This window comes from Malania oleifera, chromosome 9 (assembly GCF_029873635.1).
Source record: "Malania oleifera isolate guangnan ecotype guangnan chromosome 9, ASM2987363v1, whole genome shotgun sequence".
In the NCBI taxonomy this organism is placed as follows: Eukaryota; Viridiplantae; Streptophyta; class Magnoliopsida; order Santalales; family Ximeniaceae; genus Malania; species Malania oleifera.
Window position 1 is genome coordinate 886,747 of NC_080425.1, and position 26,355 is coordinate 913,101.

Consider the following 26,355-nt stretch of genomic DNA (forward strand, 5'->3'; position numbering starts at 1 on the left):
AGTAGAAGGGGTAGGGGTAGACCTAAAATAACTTGAGAGGAGATAGTGAGTAAGGATTTAATGTCCTTAAATCTATCAAAAGAAATGGTCTATGATCTCATAAATTGGCGGAAAAGGATTCATATAGCCGGCCCCATTTAGTGGGACTAAGGCTTGGTTTTGTTGTTGTTGTTACCTAGTGCATTCAGAATATTTGTTCCCCTAATTTTTTTTTTTTTTGGGGGGGGGGCGGGGTGGGGTTGTAGTTGGTTTGTCTATCTTCTCTCAATATTTTTTGGGCAAAAGACACTGACCTCCCTTGAGGCTTCAAAAATTCCAAGGACCTCCGCTGAGGTTTGCCAAAAAGACATCGACCTTACAGACCTCTCTTTGTATTTGAGGGGAGGTTTGTGTCTATTTGGCAAACCTTAGGGTATGTATGTGGCATTTTTGAAACCTCAGGGGAGCTCTCGTATCTTTTTGCCAAACCTTAGGTGAGGTGAATGCCTTTTGCCCATATTTTTTTATTCAGAAATTCAGGGGTTTTGGAGGTAGAAAGGAGGGCAGGATTCTGGGTTTGTGCTTTTGCTACGAAATTTAGAATTTTCAAGTGGTATGCAGTGTCTTCTGGCCTACTGGTGTATGATGGTTTCGTTAGAATCATATTGGTGCACTGTTGCTAGTTTTTTCTGAATTCTGAGCAAGGTGTTTGACTAATTGGAAGTCTCTGCCTCATTATTTTGTTTCATTTTTATTTTTTCTTAAGAGGATATTTTATCCTCTTTCTGTATTGTGTTCTCTTAATAAATTTCTTCATTTATACAAACAAGTACTTTTCTTATTTTAAATGTTACTTTTGCACGCAGGCAGTTGATCTGAATACGGAGCTTCTTTGCATCCATGATTCTGCAAGACCCCTTGTATCATCTGGAGACGTTAAAAAGGTTTGGGTTATGAAATATGGTTGAACATATGTATCTTGTGCATTGGCTTATTTGGTTTCTTTTCATTTTACAGTCATTGTTTCTTTTGGGATAAGCTACAATTTTGCTGATATTCAGTCACCGCTATTTGGAAATATGCATCTACTGCTTAACTCTTATGGATTTCTTGCATTGGATCTAAATCTCTAGGCATGAAATACAAAGGCGATGCCTTATGTAAGAACGAATGCTAAGGAATTTGTTGAAAGGAGATTGTGAATTTTCATTTATTTAGATGATCTCTATTGGCTTGTGCGTAGGAGCATAAATATTTTGATTTATGTCTATTTTGCATGTATTCTAAGCTTTCTTTTGCGCTTTATTCCTTAGTATATTAAGCATCATGATTCATATTGCTGATCTTTAGTTCCATTATTTTGAAATAATTATGGCTAGTCTTTTAGCTGTGGAGTCTCTTTATTGGATCTAAATGTCAAGGCATGGAAAGGTATGAAAAGGTGATGCCTTATTGAGATTTTGAATCATAACAGCAAATGTTTTGATTTATGCAACTTTTGTTTGCATGTATTGCAAAGTTTCTTTAGCAGCAATGTACTCTTTGTTAAAGCTTGATGTGCATTGTTGGCCCACAACCTTACAGTTTAAGCTTTTAGGTAAAGTGGTAATCTAACATGGTGTCAAAGCTGGTTCCTAGGATATTGTGGGTTCTTGTCTCTTTGCCCGAGTTTATTATGTAGTGTTTAAAATAATTATTATATTCCATGTAATAGATGTTATCTATCGTGTGGGTGTATCTCTCCACGTGCTGTTGGGCTTCACGCACAGGGAGTGTTAAAGCTTGATATCATTGTTGGCCCACAACCAACAGCTTAAGCTTTTCAGTGAAGTGGTAATCTGAGACTCTTTGCTAATTTTAGCATTTTGATTTATTTTTTAAATTGTGTCTATATATATTGGTTTCAGCTTTTTACTTTTAATTCTTGCTCATCTTCTTGAATAATTTTATAATGTTCTTGGTTAAAAATTAACTTGGTTATATATATTTTGGCCCTATCACCCGATGTCTGTGCCCTTTATTTGAGAAGTGGGGAGACTTGCTCACACTTGTTTCTTCAGTGTCCCTTTACTTTGGTTGTCTGCAATAAATTATTTGGTATATGTGGTGAGGACTGGATTTGTCCCTCCATCTTGAAGGCCTTTTGCTGTAACACATTTAGAGATTTTAGAAAAGAGCCTTGTGGCGATGCACTATTATGGCTGTTATTTGGTGTGTTTGGTTGGAGAGGAATGCCATAGTTTTCAAAGGGGTGGCCATTGCTAATAATTTGGTCTGGAGTAGAGTTGTTCATCTTGTGTCACTGTGGCTGTCGGCTAATGGCTGTTTTTGTCTATGTTTCTTTGGAAGACCTGCAGTGAACTGCTCTTGCTTCATTGCGTTGGCTTTCATATTATGATGATCTTGTTGTAATTTTTTGTTATTGTTGTAAAGGGAACATTTCTTATTCTCCCAAATTTTTCTTTTTATTTTTCTCTTTCTTCTTTTGATGTTTATTCTTATCTCTTCTAATAAATTTCTTCGTTTATCAATTTTTTTTTTTTTGAAAACAAAATAAGATGAATTCATTAGAATAGAAAGCATATACAAAGAGGAGAATAAGAAATCCTCCTAAACTAAATGAAGAAAAAAAAGAAAAAAGAAAAAGAGAAAAACAGCCAGTAGTCTAATAAAGCTAGCTTATCTGGTTGAATATCAGAAAACTCACTCTTGCTGCACACGATTGTGAGGCTTAGTAATGAATCTTCTCCCATAACAAAGAGGTTGGCTTTTTTCTACAAAAAATTTGGGCATTTTGTTCCAACCATAAACCCCACAGAACTGCGAAAACTGCACACCTCCTCGAAGCATCTGCTTCCTTCCTTCTACTGAAACCAGAAAAAAGAGAGGACCTTCCTTCACCAACTGTGTACTAACCCAACTCTCTTAGGAGAGCAAAATGGTTATTCCAAATATTCTAAGAAAAATTGCATTGCAGAAACAGATGAGAATTGTTTCTGACCTATCAAGACAAAAAGAAGACATATCAGGAGAAAGTGCCTTTGAAATTCTCCTACTCTGCAACAGGGGTTAACTCTATTAAGAACAACCAACCAAATAAAAGCCTTGATTTTTGAAGGAACTTTGGCCTTCCAGATATTTTTAAGGAGCAAAAAAAGAGATATTAGCATTGTCCAAAAAATCAAAGAAAGATTTGCAAGAATAAAACCCTGAAGCATCCTTAGACCAAGAATGACTATCCCTCTTGAGAGAAAGATAAAAAAGAAAGCTCCTCCATTTCCTTATCATTTAGAATTCTACAAAAGCCAAAAATCCTAGGAAGACGAATCACTTTCAGAAATAAAAAAAGAAGAAATAACATTATTATGCCCAGAAGACGAGCGATAAAGATGGGGAATGAACAGGACAAAGCAGTACTTCCCACCAAAATATCTTCCCAAAAACAAATTCGAGAACCATTATCCAAAAGAAAATTAATATGAGGAAGGGGTGAAATATGAGAAATAGACCTCCACAAGCCTTTATAAGGATGTCCAATCCCCAAATTAGCATCCCACCATTCACATGCGAGCCAAATTTACTTTTAATGGTTCTATGCCAAATAGATGACTCCTTAAGGCAAATTGCCACAACCATTTAGCCATAAGAGCAGTGTTTTTAGATACTAGACACAAACCCCGCCCACCTTAGACGTACACATAACCTCCCAACTGACTAAATGATCCCCCTTCAATCCAATCCTGGATAATTTTTCAAGCTTACTAGCAAATCTCCATCAGAATCCTAAAATTAGACCAATGTTAAAGAGGAATACTAGCAATACAAGCTTGAATAAGAGTAACGTGCCCCCCTAAGTAAAATATAGCTCATATTTCCACCCATCCAAACGCTTAGACACTCTCTCCACCCCCACATCCCCCAAACCCACGGATCTAGGATTACCGCCCAATGGCTTCCCAGTGGGACTCATAACATTCAAAAAAGAATCTCTGCAATCATCTATGAAGATCATAGTATCATCGGCAAATTGAGGATGGGAGGCACAAACCCCCTCTTTACCCACTTCACTAGACCACTATAAATGGCACTCACAATCATGCTCCTCAAAACATCAACCGCAAAGGGCTCGTCGGTGGCTGGAGTCCCCGCGTCATAAAAAAAAAAAAAAACAATGGAGATAATGGAACACCTTGTCTAACACCCTCATCGTTCCAGACCATTATTTAGGTCCTTCATTCACAATAACCAAAAATAAAGTACTAGATAAGCCTCTTATCCAGAATCACCACCTCTCCCCAAACCCCTTCCGAGCAAAAATCTTATCCAAAAATTCCAACTTGACCTATCATAAGCCTTTTCAAAGTCCAATTTAAAAATAATTTCATTCTTATTCTTTTTTGCTAACCTCCTCCGCAACCTCATTAGCAACCAAAATAGCATCAACAATTTGCATACCCCCAACAAACACACTTTGAGCTGTAGAAATAGTCACTAACACTGCACTCAACCTATTAGCTAACTCTTTAGAAATGATTTTATACACACTAGTCACCAAACTAATAGATCTAAAATCAACAAGCTTAATTGATCAATTCCTCTTAGGTAAATATGGAGTTAATACTCTTGCTTTTGATCCAATTCCTTTAAAATTCATTAAAAACCTTCAATAAATCCACCCTTATCACACCCTAATAATCTTGAAAAAGGGCCATATTAAATTCATTTGGACTCAAAGCCTTATCCCTCTCCATCCCAAACATAGTTGCCTTCACTTCCTTCTCCTCCAAAGCACTCTCCAACCAACTCACTTGATTATTAGGAATTCCAATCTAAACCTTCAATAACAAGCCTACAAATGTCCTCTTCCATGTAAAGATTCAAGGAGAAAAGCAGTGATCTTAGTAGCAATCCAATGAGGATCAGAAATAAACTCTCCCTCTCCTACGGCCAATTCCCTAATCAAGTTTTTCCTCATCTTCCCTTTTGCCAATTAATGAAAAAAGTTTGAGTTACAATCACCCTCTTCCATCCATTAAAATTTAGTCTCTTGCTTCCAACTCCATACCTAAAAAATAAAATCCCTAACTCATTTTTCACTGCCACCCGTTTACCCTCCTCACTCTCTGAAAGATTAACACACTCCTTTTCTTTTTGTTTTTTGTTTTGTTTTGTTTTTTTTTTTTTGTTTTTGTTTGAAAAAAATATAAAAAATCCAACTTATCCAAAATGCTTGTCTAACCTAATATCCCAAAAACCTCCGTACTCTAAATTTTCAATGACTCTTTACGGCACCTAACCTTCCTCATAATCCTAAACCCTTCCCAACCCCTATCCAGATCCTCACTCTAAGACTCTAACCAAAGAGGGAAAAAAAAAATAATGATGAAGCCTCATATTCTCAAATTAGAAAGGGGATGGACTCCTCATAACCTTGCTACATTCAAACAAGATGGGAAAGGGATCACAGACAGGTACCAACTGTTTGAGAAAGATTCAAAAATTCATCCTCCCATCACTATAGAACAAAAAACTTGTCTAACTTATTGGCAACAACCCTCTCATCCCCAACAGACCAAGAAAAGCGTGCATTATCCAGGGGCATGTCTCTCAACGCACAATCCCTAATGAACCTTGCAAATTTCTGCATACTCAAAGTGACACTCCTGCCCTCTTCTTCGCCCTAGGAAACCTAACAACATGAGATCACCATGAACAATCCATCTAGGGGAACAAAATCCAAAAATAGCATACAGCTCATCTCAGAATGTAGGTTGAAAGGAGGGTCTAGAAGGACCATGAATAGAAGCTAGCCGCCGTTGATAATCCCCCTCCTTTTACATCTACCAAGACTGAAAGAAAAAACCCAACAAGGCTATCAATTCTGGAAATGAATGGAATAATGCCCCCAGCCACCCCTGAGAAGGGAGAAACTCCTATTCCTTACACCTTACCTCCCCCCCCCCCCCCTCCCTTTTTCTCTCTTAAAAATGCTCATCTCAAGTTTTGTTTCCTGAAATAACAATATATTAGGAGAATGTCTAATCAACTCTTCCTATATCAAACCCCTCTTCCAAGTATTCTCTAAACCCCTAACATCCCAACTAATGAACTTCATAATTTAATTCTTTCACCCCCTTTAACTTCTCCTTTACTTGCCCGTAATTTTTAGACAAGGCTAACTTGTTAGTTCTTTTTGAGCCTTTTTTTCTTTTTGAACTTGTTATATCCTGTTAGATAGCATTAAGTTCAAAACATGTAATTTTTTTAGTTTAAAAAACATTTTCAAGATAGATTAGTTGCTTTGTAAGCATATTTTATTTGATAAGAAAAAAAAATGCACTAGAAAGAGCATAACCAGCACAAGAAAGACCTCTTCCTAGAAAGCACAAGCCAAATCCAACCTGAGGGGTTGCAGAACTTGTTATATCCTATTAGATAGCATTAAGTTCAAAACATGTAATTTTTTTAGTTTAAAAAACATTTTCAAGATAGATTAGTTGCTTTGTAAGCATATTTTATTTGATAAGAAAAAAAAATGCACTAGAAAGAGCATAACCATCACAAGAAAGACCTCTTCCTAGAAAGCACAAGCCAAATCCAACCTGAGGGGTGTATGCAACCCTTCCCTCTACCCAATAGAATAAACAAACCAACCCTTATTTAGATTCACAGGTGATCTAGTAAAGTTTTTTGAGTTAGAAGACTTTTTGGGAGAAGCTCTGGTAAGAGGTTTCCATGAGTTGCTTGCTTTCAGATGAGAAACAAGGTCTTGTATACTTCTGTTAGAATACCACTTTACCTAAAACCTTAAGCTGTTAGGTTGTTGGCCAATAATGTATTTCTAGCTTTAACATTCCCCTGCATGTGCAGCCTGACAACACGTGGAGAGATAAACACATGATAAATAACACCCATGATAGGGAATACAATAGAAGGGGATCTTAGGTGCAATGGTAAGGTTGTTGCTGTGTGACCTGGAGGTCACGGGTTCGAGGCATGGAAACAACCTCTTGCAAAAATGCAAGGTAAGGTTACACACTATAGACCCATTATGGTCCGTCCCTTCCCCGGACCCTGCATACGCGGGAGCTTTGTGCACCGGGCTGCCCTTTTATAGGGAATACAAATTTTTTTTTTTAAACACCAAATAAATGCAGACAACAGGACTAGAACCACAGACCTTCTGGTAACCAGCTCTGATATAATGTTAGAATACGATTTTACCTAAAAGCTTAAGTTGTTAGGTTGTGGGTCAACAATGTATATCAAGCTTTAACTTCTTAAACAGAGTAGCCAAAGCTCATATATTTGAATGTGCTCCTTGTTAAATCTCCCTTTGACCTAAAACCTATGTTGTTTAGTTGTAAGCCAGCTCGTGCAGTCCGATTGCATGGGAAGAGGTAAACAGACAGTGAATAACACCTCTTTTTTTGTTTGTAAAACTAAAAATAATTGAGGAACCCAATGGTGAAGTCACTCGAGTACAGAAAAGATTTGTGTACAGAACAAGCTTTCTATAAATCTAGGAAAGACGACTCCGTTACAAAAGTAGCCATTTTTTCTTTCCAAAGATGTGGAGAGGAAAACCATATTCTCTTTACTCCTTTCAGAGAATTCTCTATTCCTTCAAATGCCCTAGCATTTCTTTCCCTCCCGGTGATCCTGAAACTGGCTCATAGAATGCTGTCCCCTATATCATGATTAAACCTTGGAACCTATTACAAGCTGACCTTCTCCAAGCTCTAGTCCCTTTTCTATGTTCTCTTTTATGATCCATTTCACTGCTAAGATTGCATGGATAAAACTTGAAAGGATCATCACCCATGTATGCAGAAGTACATTGTCTCTTCCTGGTTTTTGCACTTATAGTGCCTGTTCTCAGTGCTCCATCCTCTCTTCATCAAATTATCAACTGTAAGAATCTTCCCCCAAGTTGCTTCCTCCACAAGTCAACAAAAAAAAAAAAGAAAAAAAGAAAAAAAGAAAAAAAGAAAAAAAGAAAAAAAGAAGAAAAGAAGAAGAAGAAGAAGAAAAGAAAAAAGAATCTACTTTAGTGAGGCTTTGGTCTTCCAGATTGATTTCCAATAGGAGCTGATTCTGCCTGCTGCTTCATTGTTTTGATTCAATTCAGTATAAAGATTTCACTGTGAAATTACCTAATCTGCTGTGGGTCTAAAATTCCCTATCCTCTCCTCTCCCTTTCACCTAACGTTAATACAGTTTTTTACTCAAATCTAAGAATTGATCCATTTTTGATTCATTAAGTTCCTTCTGTAGCTGACATTCCATGTAACTTGGTTGTTAACTATCTTTAAACAGTCTGCAGCAATGCTATATCTTCATAGGATGACAATCTGTGCAGGCCAGGAAACTGATCTTCAATGGAACTTCGACACACCTGGGTTCATTTCTGAAAGAAATGAAAGCAACGCCTTCAAAAAAATTCCTCTCAGCCCTTCCTTATGTTCAATGCCAACCCAATGAGGCTTTTTATTATCCTTTGCCATGGAACCTCACCAAATTTGAAGCTCACCACTATCTCATTCTTGCACAAACTTCTGCATCTATTTTCATGAAAGGGCTTTGTTCAGGGTCAAAAGGTCCAACACTCCCGTTAAAGAGAAAATAGAATGGAAAAAAGATTTTTGATTGCTAGAGAACCTTCAAAACAATTAGGTTTAGCTTGTTACCAGTAAATTTCCCGAGCACCTCCCAAAGACTTGGTAAACAAATTAGCTAATTGATACTCAGATTTTATAAGTAGTCTTGATAAGCTTTTGCGAAAGATTTTCTCGAACAAAGTGTCAGTCAACTTCATTGTGCTTAGTCCTGTCATGAAAAACTGGATTTGAACCAATCGTCCAATACGAATTGATGCTTGATTATCTATTTATCAAACATGAACTCCATAGGCTAGGAATGCTGAAACCCAAGTTCTTCTAACATCTTCTTCAACACATCACTTTGCAGATTTTCATTTTTCACTTCACATGGAAAATTGGATTTGAATGAATGTGAACTGATGCTTTGCCTCTTGCCCTGAACTCAGATTCTACACTTGATTTTGTAAATATGGTTTGCTTCTTTCTTCAAGGATTCCAAGTTTCCACCAACAATGCCATAATACTCAGTTGTGGATCTTCAGTTAGTCTGCCTAATCTACATCTGTGTATATTCTTGAATGAGTGTGGATGACAATCTCCTAGTGGCTAGTTTGAGGAGGGTCCATAAACTAACAAAACTATTTGCAAAAGAAATCTAGCCTGGTGACAGTGAGATAATTCAACTTCCAACTGGTCTGCTGTCTCCAGGTTGAGCTAAAAATTTACCCACATTCTACATTAATTTATTATTAGGATCCATAAGAGTATGAATATGTTTGGATCCCAAAAAACATGTCTAATCAGATCAAGAACGTGAGGTCTAGCTACCCCAATTTTCAAGAAGTACTTCAATGGTGACAAATATTTAGTCAGGAAATTTGTCTGCATGAATTGCTTTAGATGCTTCATGCCCTGATTATTAGTTGTGATTACAATATACAAGAACGACAAAACCAAGTCTTAAGTCCCACTAGGTGGGGTCGGCTATATGAATCCTTTTTCGCCAATTTATGTGATCATGAACCATTTTTTTTGATAGATTTAGGGTTATTAAATCCTTATTATCTCATTCTAAATTATTTTAGGTCTACCCCTATTCTTTCTATTGCCCCCCATAGTAACTAACTTACTCTTCCTCACCGGCGCACTATGTGACCTACGTACCAAGTGTCCATACAATCTAAATCGTCCCTCTCTTATCTTATCTTCTATAGGAGCTACACCTAATTTACCACAAATATGTTCATTCCCGAATTTATCTTTCAGTCTTATACCACTTATCCATCTAAACATTCTCATCTCGAAAACTTTTACTTTTTGGATCGTGACCCAACATTTTGATCCATATAGCATAGCTGGCCTTATAGCCGTCCTATAAAATTTCCCCTTTAATTTTAAGGGTATTCTACGATCACAAAGCACACTTGAAACACTTCTCCATTTTACCCAACTTGCTTTATCTCTATGCATTACATCATCTTCAATTTCTCCTTCAACTTGCATAATAGATCCAAGGTATTGAAATCTACAAGTGCTATTTATTTCTTCATCATGAAGTTTAACTTTGTCTCTAATATTCCTTTTACCATTACTGAAATTACATTTCATATATTCTGTCTTATTTCTACTTATCCTAAAGCCTCTAGATTCCAAAGCTTCTCTTTATAATTCTAACTCAGCCTCTACTCCGCCCCTAGTTTCATTAATCAATACAATATCATCTGCAAACAACATACACTATGGAACCTCATTTTGAATAATCGTAGTCGGTTGGTCCATCACTGAAGCAAAAAAGATAAGGGCTCAAAGTAGATCCTTGATGTACACCTGTGGTGATTGAAAATTTTTTAGTTTCTTCATCTATGGTCTATCTAAATCTCCTAACAATGCACGATTTCAAGTCGTAGAATGACTTTTTAAGATAGCATACAGTTCTAACTCCCCCTGATCAACAAATGGGAGAGATTGCTCCATGTAAACTATCTCCTTGAGGTCATCATCTAGGACGGAATTCTTAACATCTAACTAGTGTAAAGGCTAGTGAAAAATAGTAGTATACATTGATGCACAAAACTGATTTTAGCCGCTGGCGAAAATGTGTAGGAATATATTAAACCGTATACTTCAATGTAGACATTTATCACTAATCTAGTCGTCAAGTAGTTGATGAAATCATCTGGATTTCACTTTTATAGAGTATAAATGATGACAACTGACAAACTTATTGGTAGGAAGCCCAACAAGATCCATGCATCTTTCACTTGCAAAGCAGACATCTCTTTTTCCATTGCAGCTGTCCACTCAGAGAGAGAGAACTTCAAATCTACCCTTGGGAATAGAGATGGACGATAATATAGTAACAAAACAATAGTAGATGGGGACAAAGAATCTTAAGACACCAAGTTAGAGATATATGGTGTTAACCTAGAAGAGCAATTGGAAGATCTATGTCAAGAGAGAGAGGATTTGTAGACAAAGGAACTAAAGATGTAGCACCAAAGTCTAGTAGATGCTTAACTATTTTATGGTACTGCCTTGTAAATGTTTGCAAGCTAGGATGGTCCACAGCCAAAAGAACTAGGTGAAAGTGAAGATACAAAGGAACATGGGCTATGCAAAGACAACAACCTTGAATTAGAAAGTGGAATAGGATTAGGCAAGGGGAAGGAGTCATTTAGGTTTTTTGGGTGCGAAGATTCAAGCTAGTGTTAGTGGACTAAAAAAATGTCATATATGCCGAGATAGAAGCAATGTGAGGCATATTGATACCCTTTTTGAGAAAAAAAGTACCCCTAGAAAAACACAATTGAGTGCTTGCAGACCTAGTTTATTATTAGGAGTTAATTGATGAACAATAGACAACCAGATATGCGAGGGGGGGGGGGGGTAAAGGAAATAGAGGTTTGTCAGGAAGGAGGGTTGGATATGGTATTTTCTCTGTAGATGGCATCTTATTGATAAGATAGCAGGCTTTAAGAAGTACATCAACCCAAAACACTCTTTTTTTGTAGTAGAAGAAGAAGTTCATTTGATAGATTTAGAATATACAACTAGGAGACTAAGACATCTCCTCAACAAATTCCGGGATAACCCAGATAAAAAACAAAGAGCAAACAAAACAAAAAGGAGAATAAACAAAGACCCACCCCACATTATCAATCTAACAAATATCGTCAATCATGCTGAATATTTGAAATATGAGGGCATTTGTGGCATCAGATTTGTTGCACAACATTTGGTGTGTGAGGACATGTGAGGCAGTGGTAGGCAATTTGTTTTGTTTTGTTTTCTTATCATGCAAGATGAGGGTAAAATATTCTTGGTATGAATTATGAATTAAATCCAGGACATCTTAGCAACCATGGCCTTGATATTATGTTTGATTGCTAGTTATCCTAAAAGCTCATGTCTTTAGGTTGTGGACCAACAATTTATGTCAACTCTCACCACTCTCTCACAAGTGGCTGGTTCATGAGGAGAGGTAAACAAACACTAAATGACTGTCAAATGTTTTGTGAATGGCCGAATGAATTGGCCTTGAGTTCTATATATTATATATAGATTTTACAAGAATGCTATACATGGAAAGTAAATAAGGTCTAGCATGATTCTAGCCCTATACAAGTAAACTATAATCTGTCAAGCCCTATACATGTAAACTAAATATATGCTAACTTTACAAAATAATGAATTGAAATATAAGGAAATAAATGTGGACTGAAATAAGGAAAGAAATTTTTTGCTTTGCTGTTTGACGCCGCCCCCCCCCCCTCAAATTGATGCGGGTTGATCAACAAGCATCAATTTGCTACTTAGGAAGCAATGTCGATGACGAGTGAGATCCTTGGTGAAGATATCCGCAATTTGTAATTTAGTGGAAATGTGTGGAAGAGTGATAACATGAGCTTCAAATGCTTCACGGATAGAGTGACAATCGACTTCAATATGCTTCGTGTGCTCATGATAGATAGGATTGGCCGTGATCTGGATAGGACTCATATTATCGACATGTAGAGGTGTAGGATTGGTCTCAGAAAAATCTAGCTCAACAAGCAGGCCTCGAAGCCAAATAATTTTAGAACAAGCAAGAGACATCGCCCAGTATTCAGATTTCGTCGATGACTTAAAAACTTTGTCTTGCTTCTTACTCTTCCAAGAGATCAATGCATCACCTAAGAACACACACCAACTAGTGATGGAGCAACATGTATCCGCACAACCAGCTCAATCAGTATCGCTATAAGCAACAAGGCGAGTAGAATTGTATGTAGGGAAGAATAAACCATTGGCAGAAGTGCCTTGAACATAGCGTATGATCCTACGGACAATAGCCAAATGAAGATGACGAGGAGTCTGAAGAAACTGGAGGACATGTTGTATAACAAAAGAAATATCTGGTCTAGTAATGGTGAGATTGACAAGACTACCCACCAATTTCCGGTATAAACTGGGATCAGTAAGTAAACCATCCTCCTCTTTGCAAAGTTTGACATTTAATTCCATGGGAGTGTCAACAGAAGTACCCTTTTGAAGGCCAGCTATGGCCACCAAATCACTAGCATACTTATGCTAATTGAGTGAAATACCCGAGGGACTATGATGCACCTCAAGACCAAGGAAATATGTGAGAGACCCAAGATCTTTCTAATGAAAGGACTCTGAGAGATGAGTCTTGAGCTGAGCAAGTAAAAGCAGAATCGGAACCAGTAATCACAATATCATCAACATAAACCAAAAGAACAACAATACCCATGAAGTGTCATACTTGCTCTGTTGGAATGAAAATTGTAATAAAGTGGTGCGGAATTTATCAAACCAAGCCCTCGGAGCTTGTTTGAGACCATAAAGAGAATGACGAAGCTTACACACATGTGAAGTCGGAGAGGGAAACAAGCCTGAGGGTGGCTTCACATAAATACACTCTTTAAGATCCCATGAAGAAAAGCATTCTTGACATCCATCTGATGTAGTGGCTACTCAATGGAAGCAGCAATAGCCAAAATCGTATGAACAGTAGTCATCTTAGCCACAGGAGCAAAGGTCTCTTCATAGTTGACACCATATTCCTGATTATTCCCAAGTGCAACTAGGCGAGCTTTGTAACGATCCAGACTTCCATCAGATTGAACCTTGATTGAGTAAACCCATTTACAACCTAGAGGAACAATGGTGGGAGAACAAGGCTCAAAGTCCTAGGTGTGATTGGCCTCTAGAGCGGCAATTTCTTCCAACATAGCTTGTTGCCAACAATCATGCTTGGCAGCATGTGAGTAGGAAGTGGGAATATCTAAATTGGACAATGCAGCAGTAAGAGCTGAAACAAAGTCACTAGAACTTGAAGAGGGAAATGCATACCAGTTTGGGGGTACAGACACTCGAGAAGAGCGACGTACCAAAGGCTCTGGAGGTGCTGCAACTGATTGAATCTGGAGCGTGGTAGGATCAGATATCAGATGAGTGATCGGAAGAGACTGTGGGCGGGAGTGCGCGCGTATACACAATACCTAGTTTAAAACAAGAATTGACTGGATGAGGATTTGAGAATTGCTCCTCAGAGGAGGGGCGAATCACAGTAGGAGAGTAGGGTATAGAAGGCACAGGAATGAAATGTTGATTTTCAAAGAAAATAACATTCCTAGAATTGCGTGTACGATGTAATGTAGGATCATAGCAAACAAATCCCTTTTGACACACATTGTATCCCAGGAATGCACATCGAACAGATTGAGCAGATAATTTATGTCACTAGGCGGTAAATGAACAAAACATACACAACCAAAGGTACGGAGGTTATCATAACTAGGTTTCTTAGCAAATAAACGGAAATAGGGAGATTCCATGAGTAGGACTTGAGAAGGTAAACGATTAATCAAGTAAGTAGCAGTTTTTAGAGCCTCAACCTAGAACAAGGATGGAACAGAGAATTCCTGCAAAAGAGTAAGTACCACATCTAGGAGATGACGATTTTTTCGTTCGGCTACTCCATTCTGTTGAGGAGTAGCGGGATAGGAACATTGGTGAATAATACCTTTAGAAGCCAAAAATGCCTGAAACTCAGTAGACACATACTCACCACAAGAATCTGTGCGTAATGGCTTAATAGAAGCATAAAATTGATTGCCAACATACGCTAAAAATTCAGTGAAAGTACGAAAAACCTTAGATTTAGATCGAAGAAAGTAGACCCAAGTAAATTTGCTGTGATCATCAATGAAAGTCACATAGTATTTAAAATTTTCATGTGAACTAATGGGGGAAGGTCCCCAAACATCACTATGGATAAGATCAAAGCACTGAGAAGCTCTATTAGCATGCAAAGGGAAGGGAAGAGTTTTGTTTTGACCAAGTTTGCAAGAGGCATACTCAAGAGATAAAGAAGAACATTCTTTATTACCAAGTAAACCAGAGTTAAATACATGAGATAAGATATGAGTATTGGGATGGCCTAAACGACGATGCCACACCATACTAAGATCTGAAACGTTATTACAAGCAAAAGGCTTAATAGTACTGGAGAACGTGCTAGAATAGGCAAAAGTAGTGGAAACAAGCGCCCCACTTTAGGTCCCTTCGTGATCGGTTCCCCCGTTACCTGGTCCTGCACAAGACAACCATTACTAGAAAAATTAACAGCACAATTGTTATCAACTAATTAATCGACAGAAATAAGATTCATGGAAAGCTGAGGAGCAAGAAACACATTAGTGAACTTAGAAAAGGCATCTCCGACGGCAGCTATTGGCAAAGAACTGCCATTGGCAGTCTTAATAGCAGATTGACTAGAATAGGGCTAAACATGACACAAGGTAGTGGGATTATTCGTCATGTGATTAGAGGCACCCGAGTCCACATACCAGAGATTAGTAGAATTATTACCTTGGAGCCCTATTGTTGATAATGCCGAAATTAGCATTTGTTGCACCATTTAAGGTGTGCAGTAATTCGCTGGAGGAGGTGCAAGAACAGAGAAGTTACCTGAAAAAGAGCCAGGGGTAGCAAAAGTCACCGTGGGGGGTACACTAGCAGAAGTCTGGAATGCCTAGGATTGACGATTCTGCGGGCGGATACGACATTCTTTGATAATGTGACCTTTCTTCTTGCAATAAGAGCAGAATTTATTGGAACAATTAGCAACGATATGTTCGAATTCTTTGCAGCAAAAACACTGCGAAGTGCTAGAATGCGCAGGCGGTCCTCGTTGTTGAGCAGCATAAGCCACAGGGACAGACCCGGAACTACCATGAGATTGTGCCAGAGTAACTTGAGTACTAAGTCGCTGTTCTTCATGAAGTAACTCACCAAAACAAACATCTAGAGAAGGAACATGAGAGCGATTTAGTAGAGACGAGCGAATAGATTCATACTTGGGGTGGAGTTTCATAAGAAATTGATCACGACGACTAGTACAGTGAAGATGTTGAATAATGGGAATAGAAGCCACATAAACGTCTGCTGTAGCCAGATCAGCATATTCATTCCAAAGAGTCTGAAACCCCGAATAATAGTCTTCTGGAACGATTGTCATGTTGAAACATGGCAATCGCATGCTCTAACTGAAAACGATGGGCACCGTTATCTTGATGTTATACTGTTTTAAATAAGTCCACATGGATTGAGCAGTGCGATAAGGTCGCAAGTTGGGGACAATATGTGGCTCAACCGAGCCAAGAAGCCAAGACATAATCCGAGCATCAAGTACAGCCCATGAAAGACAAGCTGCCAACTGCTTGGATTTATCAGGATTGGGTGCACAATCCGTGCCATCAATATGACTCCAAAGATCTTTTCCCTTCAGGAAAAATTTAAACTGAAAAGCCCATGTAGAATAATTGTTGCCCTTAAACTTGGCACACATAGGTGCAGAGTCCATGCTAAATAATGGAGAAAATTGAGAAGCCCAAAAAAAAATAGACTGTGCCAAAAGAAACAGACCACTAGTAAATCTAGAAGCCAAAAATAAACAATGCAGGTACAAAGAAAAACCAAGAACAACCTCCCTGCACTAAAAAATAAAATCTTGAACCAAAAAAAACTGCACTACAATTAAATCTTGAACCAAAAACCTGCTGTGCCGAGAAGATAAGTGCCAGAAACAGCAACAGAAAGTTTTTGCCTACTAGCCGAGAGTCACAAACAGCAACAGAAATTGGAGAAATAAGTGGCAAACCAGAAACCTGCTATGCCTGCTTGCCGAAAGTCACAAGCCTGCTTGCCGAGAGTCACACACAGCAATAGAAACTGGAGAAATAAGTGGCAAACCAGAAACCTGCTGTGCGTGCTTGCCGAAAGTCACAAACAGCAACAGATAACTGTTGCCTGCTTGCCGAGAATCACAAGGACATAAACTGGAGGAATAAATGGCAACCCAGAAACCTGCTGTGCCGACAGCCACGCAGGCACAGAAGTACCGAGAGAATAGAGAAAAATTTCAGAAGAGAACAAAACCACAACAGCCATGAAACCAAGAAGACAAAAAATCGAAGAGTGGAAAAAAAAAAAAAACTTTGCAGTTGGCTGGCTCTGATACCATGTCAAATATTTTGTGAATGGCTGAATGAATTGGCCTTGAGTTCTGTATATTATATATAGACTTTACAAGAATGCTATACGTGGAAAGTAAATGAGGTCTAGCATTATTCTAGCCCAATACAAGTAAACTATAATCTGTCAAGCCTTATACATGTAAACTAAATATATGCTAACTGTACAAAATAATGAATTGAAATTTAAGGAAATAAATGTGGGCTGAAATAAGGAAAGAAATCTTTTGCCTTGCTGTTTGACAATGACACCCCTACGGACATGACAATGTCTGACTTAATTTAACAAATGGAAGATAAATGCAGGCAACAAGAATTGAATATAAGACTTCTGCCTAGGAACCATAGCTATGATATCATGCTCAACAACCACGCAATCTAAAAGCTTAAGCTGCTAGATTGTGGGTCAAGAATGCATATCAAGCCTTAACAGTTAACACTAACATTTTGGGCACAATGAGATTCCATGTAATGAGCAAGAATTTCTACTCGATTGACATGCGTGAGATTTCTATCACAAAAGATTTAGCATATTGGCTATAGATGGGTGTAGATGGGCCTTGGATCATCGGTAAGATTGTGTAAGACTGCATACATTGTGACGACCCACCCTCTACCCTCATGAAGCTGGGAGCCTTGTGTCTTGGGGATGCCCTTTTAATAACTTTATGGATCTCACATGCATACCACGTGGGCCTTATGCTTTTCTTTCCTTAATTGAACGTTGAGAATCTTAAACTGTATGATGAATGCTGATTTGTTACTTTTAGGTTCTTAATGATGGATGGCTGAATGGAGCTGCTGTCCTTGGTGTTCCTGTTAAAGCTACAATCAAAGAGGTATGTATTGAATTGTTGCATGTTGCTTACATGAATGCTATTTAAAAGTGGAACTGCCTGTAATTTTGTTTCCTTTTATTAATTTTTTTTTTTGTAATGCACTTTGAAAAAATTAGTGAATGACTCTAAAATTTTAAAAAAAGCATGTTCATTTTCTTTTATGTTGACAGCAGCATTATACAAAATTTTCATTTGTTGATCATTATATACAACTAGTAAATACTCACGTGAGTTATACATGTAGTAAGTAGAAAGACGTAACTCTTAAGATACACATATAAATAGATACCCTTTAGAGAGTGAATAGGTATCTCTTATGGAAACCTATAATTCTTATAAGACACACCAATAGGTGCCTTCTACAATAAGGATAAAACTGTATGATCAAATATATAGGGGTAATTTTGAGAAGTTTTGGAACTTCTCTAAAATAAAGGAAGAAGAAGAGAAAAGAGTAGATGATGTTATCGTTGTGTGCTTCTATATTAAATGGATAAATACTATCTAATTATGTAGAGATATAAACAATCTTCCATGAATAGGATATCTCTTGTGGAAGAAATAACCCTTAAAAAACACTGGAATAGGTATCTTTTAGAGAGTGAATGGGTAGAAGGACATAAATTTTAAAAGACACATGATAATTACCAGCCGAGAGTGAATAGGTATCTCTAAAGGAAGGAGATAACTTTTGAGGGTAATTTTTGAAACTTCTCTAAAATAAAGGAAAAGAAAGAGAGAGGAAATGATATTATTATTGTGTTCTTCTGTGTTAAATGTATAAATATTATCTCCTTATATAGGGTTAGAGACAACCTTTTATGCAAAGAGACATTTTTTAGAAGACACATCTATTATAAATAAAGTATCTCGGATCACACCTCAAGTGACCATTCTCAGTCTCAAAACCAATCTTCCATGTCCTCACACATCCAAGCAAAAAACCCAAATCGAAGCTCAATGATTGCCAAACATTTGTCCTTTGACAAACCGATCTCAACCACAGTCCGTTATGGTTACCATTATGATAACTTTACACCTTGGCTTAACTCAAGCTTTCATTTGAAAGGTGGCCCTTCGACTTGGTTGTGCTTCACGAACCTGCACAACAACAAATAGGAAGGCCCTTTGGTCGAAGTGGCTCATGTGCCTGTTGGTAGCATGGGTCAAACACCTTGTGGAAAAACTCACCCCAATGCCCATCGGCTTGGGTAATCGATTAGCTAACAAAGTCAAAGATGCAAGTGCGTTAGTCAATTCTACAATAGCAGTTTCCAATTGCGTTCGCATTGGAAGAGCAACATTTGTGGTTCCCTTTGATTCCATAACCCATTCGGTAAATGTCACCACTATAACCAACACATAGCCGCTCATGTGGCTCGAGGACTATCTGTCCAAGGTGCTCACAACTTATTCTTCCCCATAAATCTAAGAATGTCACCACTCTCCGTGAAAAGCACCCTTAGACAAACTCCTTCAACCGCACGCTTCCACTAGATCTAGGAGTATCACCTCTAATTGTGGAATGAGGACACCATGAAGTTTTCAACAGATAAAAATCTGTGTTCCAATGCCAACCATAATATGATCACACTTCCAAAGTGTGGCAATAGCTACTTCAAAGGCCCAAGGTATTCTCATCTTAGTTCCCATCAATCAACCCTCATCCCTTTGCAAGGACATAGGGCACCATCAAGTAACTTGATGTTTATATGATATTCATTGAAGGCAACTTTCGCTCATTACCCGCAATGGGTCACATGACAATAGGGGAGTGTGAGACAAAAACCTAATCAAAGGTAACTTGCTCCTTCCCTCACGCAAAGTCACAAACCGAATTCCCACAATTGAGTTGATGCCAACAGTTTTAATCTCACTCTTCATTCAAGACCAAGAGATTTGCTCTGATACCAACTATCATGGATGTGGAGTTCTTAATAACCGCAAGGAATCACCTTTGCCAAAGTCCTCCTAAAGTGTCAAGGAGTTACGTTCGTGCGGCAGCAAGACCACACCAAATCCAACCTAGTTCTACTTATCCAAGGAAACACTCAAGTGTCTAACCCAATGGTCAAGTCTTATGGCTAAACAATTTTTGATCCAACTAAGATCATCACTGATGAACCCTGGCTTGAACGGTAAGGGAAATAACTCACATTCCACCAGTACTGAGAGTAACTCTCATTCTCATAGCATAACCGGGCTCTTGGATGATACCACCCAACTGTATAGCTGATGGCCAAGAAGGGAGTACACCTAAACCTCCAGGTTGAGAGTGTTGCATGATCCCATTCCCAAATGGATTGTCCATGGGGCTCCCTATACCACGCGGAGGCCGAGGACACTCTTCAAGGATGTCAAGAGCCCGCCCCTCAGCACTCCTTAGGGTGCTCGCTTAGTACTCAACAAGATACCGAGGGACGTAGGCTTCTCACTTGGTGTTCCCCAAAAGTCAGTCTCTGAAGTATTCTTGGTCACATACGAGTGACCGTTAGGCATTTATTGATCATACATCTTAGATTTGAGAATACCACGATTAGAACTATTGGGATCAACCACAACATCACAATGGCATACCGAAACCATCCTCGTGATCACCGAATAGTTGCATCCAAGTTAACCGACCTTCCATCTAAGTCAGAATCACGTACCAAACCATGTATAGGGTCGTAGAACTCTAAGACCCTAACACAATGCATATGAGGAACTTAATCAACTCATCTTCGTTTCTTTTGTTTTATCTACATTTACTGCATCTTATAACTTCTAGGGAAATCTAACTTTTAAAACCTTTGAGAGGTGTTGGGCTTTTGTGGAGCCTAGTTGTGTCTTAATTTGGATGACGACTTGACCTCTATTTAATTAGAGATTTCTATCCTAAGGCTTAGTCCATGGAGTGAAGGCTTGGGCTGTGAGTACAAGCCGTACTTGTGGGGGTCTGGGGGCAACGCCCCTGGGGAACATTTTTGGAGCCCATTCGGAACGGAATCCTAGGCGCAACATATAAAAAGGGTGCTTTCGGGTGATTAGGTGTAGAGTGGTTGTATCCGCTAGAGCGAGTGAGAGCGAGAGAATTGTATCGCCACACTCTCTGTGCTTTCTTCCTGATAATATTGAAATCCCTGCAACTCCGTGGACGTAGGCAAAATTGCCGAACCATGTAAATATTGTCTTGTGCGTGTGATTGAATTTTTCTTTGGCGTTATTTTTTCTCTATTTGTTTCTCACAGGTTTCGGGAATTTGTTCGTATATTCCTAACAAGAGGAACTTTTGTGCATATTTGTATTGGATTTGTTTTTTGCACCATTTATATTTAGCTTGGATCTTTACATGTTCGAAATTCAGTTGGTACACACTGTAAATTGTCAATATTTAAAATGAGCTTTACCTCTTATTTTTATGAAAAAAGTAGTGACATTTGTCTCCAATCTGTGTGCAGGCAAATAGAGAATCTTTTGTAGTGAAAACTTTGGACAGGAAAATGCTTTGGGAAATGCAGACTCCACAGGTTTATGTTGAAAGCATAAGGGACATGATATTTGCTTGAAGTTCTTAAACACTCTTTTTATTAGAGAGTAATGTGTCTCCTATCTTTCTTTTTTCCCTCTTTTTTGGTTGCAGGTTATCAAGCATGAGTTGCTTAGAAAAGGTTTTGAGCTTGTCAATAGGTAAATAATTCACATATTGTATAGATTTGTAGATGATCCAAAAACTCTGTGACCATTCAAGTCTATTTGGGTAGAAATAAAAAGGCTGATTGTGGAAAATTTAAATTAATAAATCCTTGGAATTATTGTTGAATTGCAATTTTGATTTCAATTGGAATGGATACAGAATAATAAATCTCTTGTTTGGAGAGCTCGAAGACGTAATGCACAAGTTGGAAATATTCATAGAAAATATGTTAAAAAAGTACATGCTAAATGCAAAATGTAATGAAACTTTAATTGATAGAAACTTTGATTGCTTTTATGCTTGGAAGATCAACCATAGAAGCTATTTATCTTTTAAGAAGATTAATGGAAAAGTTTAGAGAAAAGAAGAGGGACTTGCATATGGTTTTTATTGACTTAGAGATTAGAGAATAGGGTACCTAGGAAAGTTCCATATTGGGTTTTTGGACAAAGAAAATCTGATGTCATTAAGGGTGTGTATGACAGATTAATGACTAGCGTTAGGACTATGGGTGGAGAATGTAGAGAATTACCAATCACAATAGGTGTACATTAAGGATCTGTTTTGAGTCCTTATATTTTTGCTTTGTGATGGAATAACTTACTAGGAGTATCCAAAATGAGGTTTAATGGTGAATTTTTTTTTTTTCTAAATAGAAAAAGAAGAGATTTCATTAATAGATTAAGAATTTACATAAAGGAGAATAAGACATTTCCTTACAAAAGTCTAGGACAAGCCAGAATGGAAATATAAAGAGCAGCAAAAGAAAAAAAGAAAAAAAGAAAAAAAAACAAACATATCAAAACTCCCAAAATAAAACCATCAGATTAAAGCCAATCTTGTGAACATCCAAAAAGTTCACTCCATTGAAATACCTAAACCCAACACACCACAAATGAAGCCATATAGTGATTTTTCCCAAACCAGCAACAAATTCAACTTCTTCCCTGAAAAGATACTCTTTTAATTGATGAAACTAGGGATGGAGTAGAATATAAGTTAGAATTACGGAGAGAAGATTTAGAGTAGCAATTTTAGGGTAAGTAGAAAAAAGACTGAATATATGAAATGTAATTTTAGTGGTATGAGGAATATAGGAGAAAATATTAAATTTGATGGTCAAGAAATTAATAACACTAACAGTTTTCGATATCTTGGATCTATTATGCAAGCTGGAGGAGAAATTGAAGATGTTATACAATTAAAGCAGGGTGATGAAATGGAAAAGTTATTTGGGTGTGTTATGTGATCCTAGAATACCCTAGGAAAGTTTTATTGGATGACTATAAGACCAGCTGTGCTATATAGATCAAAATGTTGGGCAACAAAGGACTAACATATCCAAAAAAAAAAAGTTGCGGAAGTGAGAATGTTAAAGTAGATGAGTGATATAATGTTAGGCATATCACCTAAAGTAGATATGATAAGGGAGGGACGATTAGATGGCTTGGGTACCTGCAACATAGGCCAAATATTGTACCAATGAAGAGGAGTTACTGTTATTGGCAATAGAAGGGGTAGAGGTAAACCTAAAGTAACTTGAAATGAGATAGTAAGGATTTAACAGCCCTTAAGTTGTTGGACGAAATTGCCCACGATTGTATATATTGGCGGAAGGGGATTCATGTAGCCAACACCACCCAGTGAGACTTTTAAGGCTTGGTTAATTGTTGTTGGTGTTGTCATGATGAAATTAAAAATAAAATAAAATATGATCAGATGACTGGCTGTAAAGAACTTGAATTGGAGGATCTAAAGATCACAATTAATGTGGGTTGGGGGATTTATGTAGGAATAAGGGTATAATTAGATTAAAAAAAGTGGAAATTTTTTTTTTTTTTGTCCTTTATGTTTTATCTAAATGTCAAACTGATTTAAAAGCTGCGTTTGTATTAAAATAAGAAGTTTTTATTCATGTATTTTGGTGGAAACCTTGATTTAGAGGTGTTAGTTGTTACACTTGTAGCTTGTTTAAGTAAAGATGTAATGGAACTTATCAAAAGTGGACATTTCATTTATATGAAAATATGAATGTAACAAAAAGGCGGAGTAACAAGGTACTTGGGGAACTAAGATTATGTTTGGTTTACGGAATGTCTATTGTTAGGAATAGAATGATAATAATAGAAGAATTTGATAGCTTATAAAAGATTGATTGTCATCATAAACCAAATGACGATGCCAAAGTTCTAAATTTTTTTAGTTCATAATATGGAATAGACAACGAATGACTATTCCCAAATTTCACCAATATCTATTCCTCTCCTATTCCAAATATGGAATTACATAATCCTTTGTATGAGTGGCTTTTTAAAAAATTATTAATCCATATACATTTTTGTTACATCTTCGTCTTATTCCACCTTTATCTAGGAATATCTATTCTATGAACCAAATGCAACCCTATAGTCAACTTATAGTGACATGGGATTATTTTTCTTTGACCCCTAGTGGCCATCAGTCACAAAAGGTCATTCACAACAAAAGGTTGGGGAGAATGACAAGCAAGGATTTGCATTGTCACCTTCAACTAGTTGCAATGGGCTTTTGTCTTGTTAAAATTTCTTTTGTTGGGGTTTCAGTGTCCAAAATTAATCCCCAATGTTGCTGCTAATTGGCCTATTGTATTTGTATCTCAATCCTAGTTAGGATTCCAGTTTCTATTTAACTACTTCTTTCAGCATCTCGTTTATAAATATGCTTACAAATATTATATCACATGTTGTAATGACTTACCATTTCGAGCAAGAATCTATTGCTGCCAGTTTCTTGTAAGTATGTTATTTACCAAAAATATTGCTTTTTTTTTTTCTATTATATTTTCCCTTATCAAAAAGGAAATTTATTGGTAGAAGAAAGAGGTACAAAGAGGATAGGGTATTCTTCTAGGGAAAACAAAATAAAAGGAAGAGAAAAAGGAAAAACAATAAAGAGAATTTTGATTTTACATGCCATTTACTTTTGATTTATTTAAAATTTTAATTATATTTAAAACTAACTATTATTTTTTTAGTAGTATTCGGTGAAGAGAGAGAATATAATGGAAAATAGATTTCTTTTTATTTTATTTTATTTTTCTTTCTCAAACAAAATCCTCTATCCAAATGGAGGCTAAAGTATTGCTTTTTGCATTGGCATCAGTTCCTATTGTAAACCCCTCAAATTAAATATAATTCATTGCTTTCATGCCCGACTTAGAAATTCTAAATATGAATCAGACAGCATTTATACTCTTTTTTGCAGAGACGGGCTTGAAGTCACTGATGATGTGTCTATTGTGGAGCACCTTAAACATCCCGTGTACATCACTGAAGGATCTTACACCAACATCAAGGTAAGCGGGACTCTTGTATGATCTCTGAACTGAAAGATGGAATATTTAGTGTTTTAATTTTAATGGATAACAGTTATTTTCATTGGATACACATTTTGGACAGTAATTTTGTGCATGCAAAAGGGTGTCTTTTTCATTTGAATCCATTTGTTAAGTTCTTTTGAGTTGCAGGTCACAACCCCTGATGATTTATTACTTGCGGAGAGGATACTGAGTAACAGAGCTGGAGAGTCTTCGGAGTGAATTCCATTTTCTTTTGGTCTAAATAGTTGTATTTCATTATTGTTCAATTTTGCAGATGAATATGTGAATGGATAAAAAGAAAGAAGACCATTTTTAATATAGTCCCCTGCTCTTCTGTGAATCTTAGAATTGCAATATACCATGTGCCTTTTAGCGAGCAGGAAAACTTCAAAAGTTAATGGAGAATTACATTGTTTTGCCAGGGCTATTCATGCTCTTTATTGTTTTCAACTTTTCTTTCCTTTCTAGCTTTTTGCATCTTTTGTGCCTTGTGTAGTGGTTGTCATTTTTTGAGGTTATTACTGAATTGTTGGAGAGTGCAAGGTTGTCTAAGCAGAGTGGAAATTGGTATAAAGGGTATGTGTTTAGGATCTGTTTGTATAAGGATTTTATTTGGGGAAAGGAAAGAAAAGGAAAATAATAAGAAAACTTATTTTCCCTTGTATTTTTTTTCGTCAATAATGAAAGTTTGTTTTAATATGATTAAAAATTAAGAAAAATGAACTGTTGATGTGTAAAATTAAATTTTTGTTTATAGATTTGATATATATATTTTTTATTTTCTCTCATTTTTCTTGATCGCGACATATGAAAGTATGAATTCCTTGATATTTTTCTTTTCCTTTCGTAATATTTTCAGAGTTTCAAACATAGCCTTAAGGTTTGTATGAGAATTTTGATTCTGCTGAATACTTATTTGTTTGACAAGTAATGCGTCTAAGGATGATTAAGCGGCGTATTAAAACGCAAGTTCATTTTCCCTTCCAGTGTAAAACTGAATAACATATTTACTAATCCGCAGGAACCAAGGAAAAAAGGCAACAGCATAGACATTTATTCTATATAATTTCAATAAAATTAGAGTAAAAGGTTGAGAGTCAAAATGGTTAAACTTGGAAGGGAGAAAACTTTAGGAAAGATTGTTGCTTTTAACAGCAAGTAAGAGATTAAAGAGAGTGGGGAACCAATTATCGTGACTCTGGTTTGATTGCTCTTCTTTTGAGAGAGACTGAGTTTAATTGATTGATATCATTGTGTCCTTCCAACTTCTTGGAATTAATTTCTCCTTACAATAATTAAGGCTACTTGTTCAGTAGTAAATTAATGTTAGATAAAGATTTTTTATTTTCCTTTCTAAACA

At 37.0% G+C, this 26,355-nt stretch overlaps 1 protein-coding gene across 1 annotated transcript in view; it reads left to right on the top strand.

The window, feature by feature from the left end:
• LOC131164574 (2-C-methyl-D-erythritol 4-phosphate cytidylyltransferase, chloroplastic) overlaps nt 1-25,422 on the top strand; it is a 40,424-nt gene extending 15,002 nt beyond the window's left edge. Inside the window, exons 7-12 of the mRNA XM_058121867.1 lie at nt 846-923; nt 17,893-17,961; nt 21,402-21,470; nt 21,584-21,630; nt 24,881-24,971; nt 25,143-25,422. Of these exons, the coding sequence (XP_057977850.1) occupies nt 846-923; nt 17,893-17,961; nt 21,402-21,470; nt 21,584-21,630; nt 24,881-24,971; nt 25,143-25,214 (426 nt within the window). The 3' untranslated portion in view covers nt 25,215-25,422. The remainder of the gene's footprint in view (nt 1-845; nt 924-17,892; nt 17,962-21,401; nt 21,471-21,583; nt 21,631-24,880; nt 24,972-25,142) is intronic.
• Nucleotides 25,423-26,355: the final 933 nt, after the last annotated feature.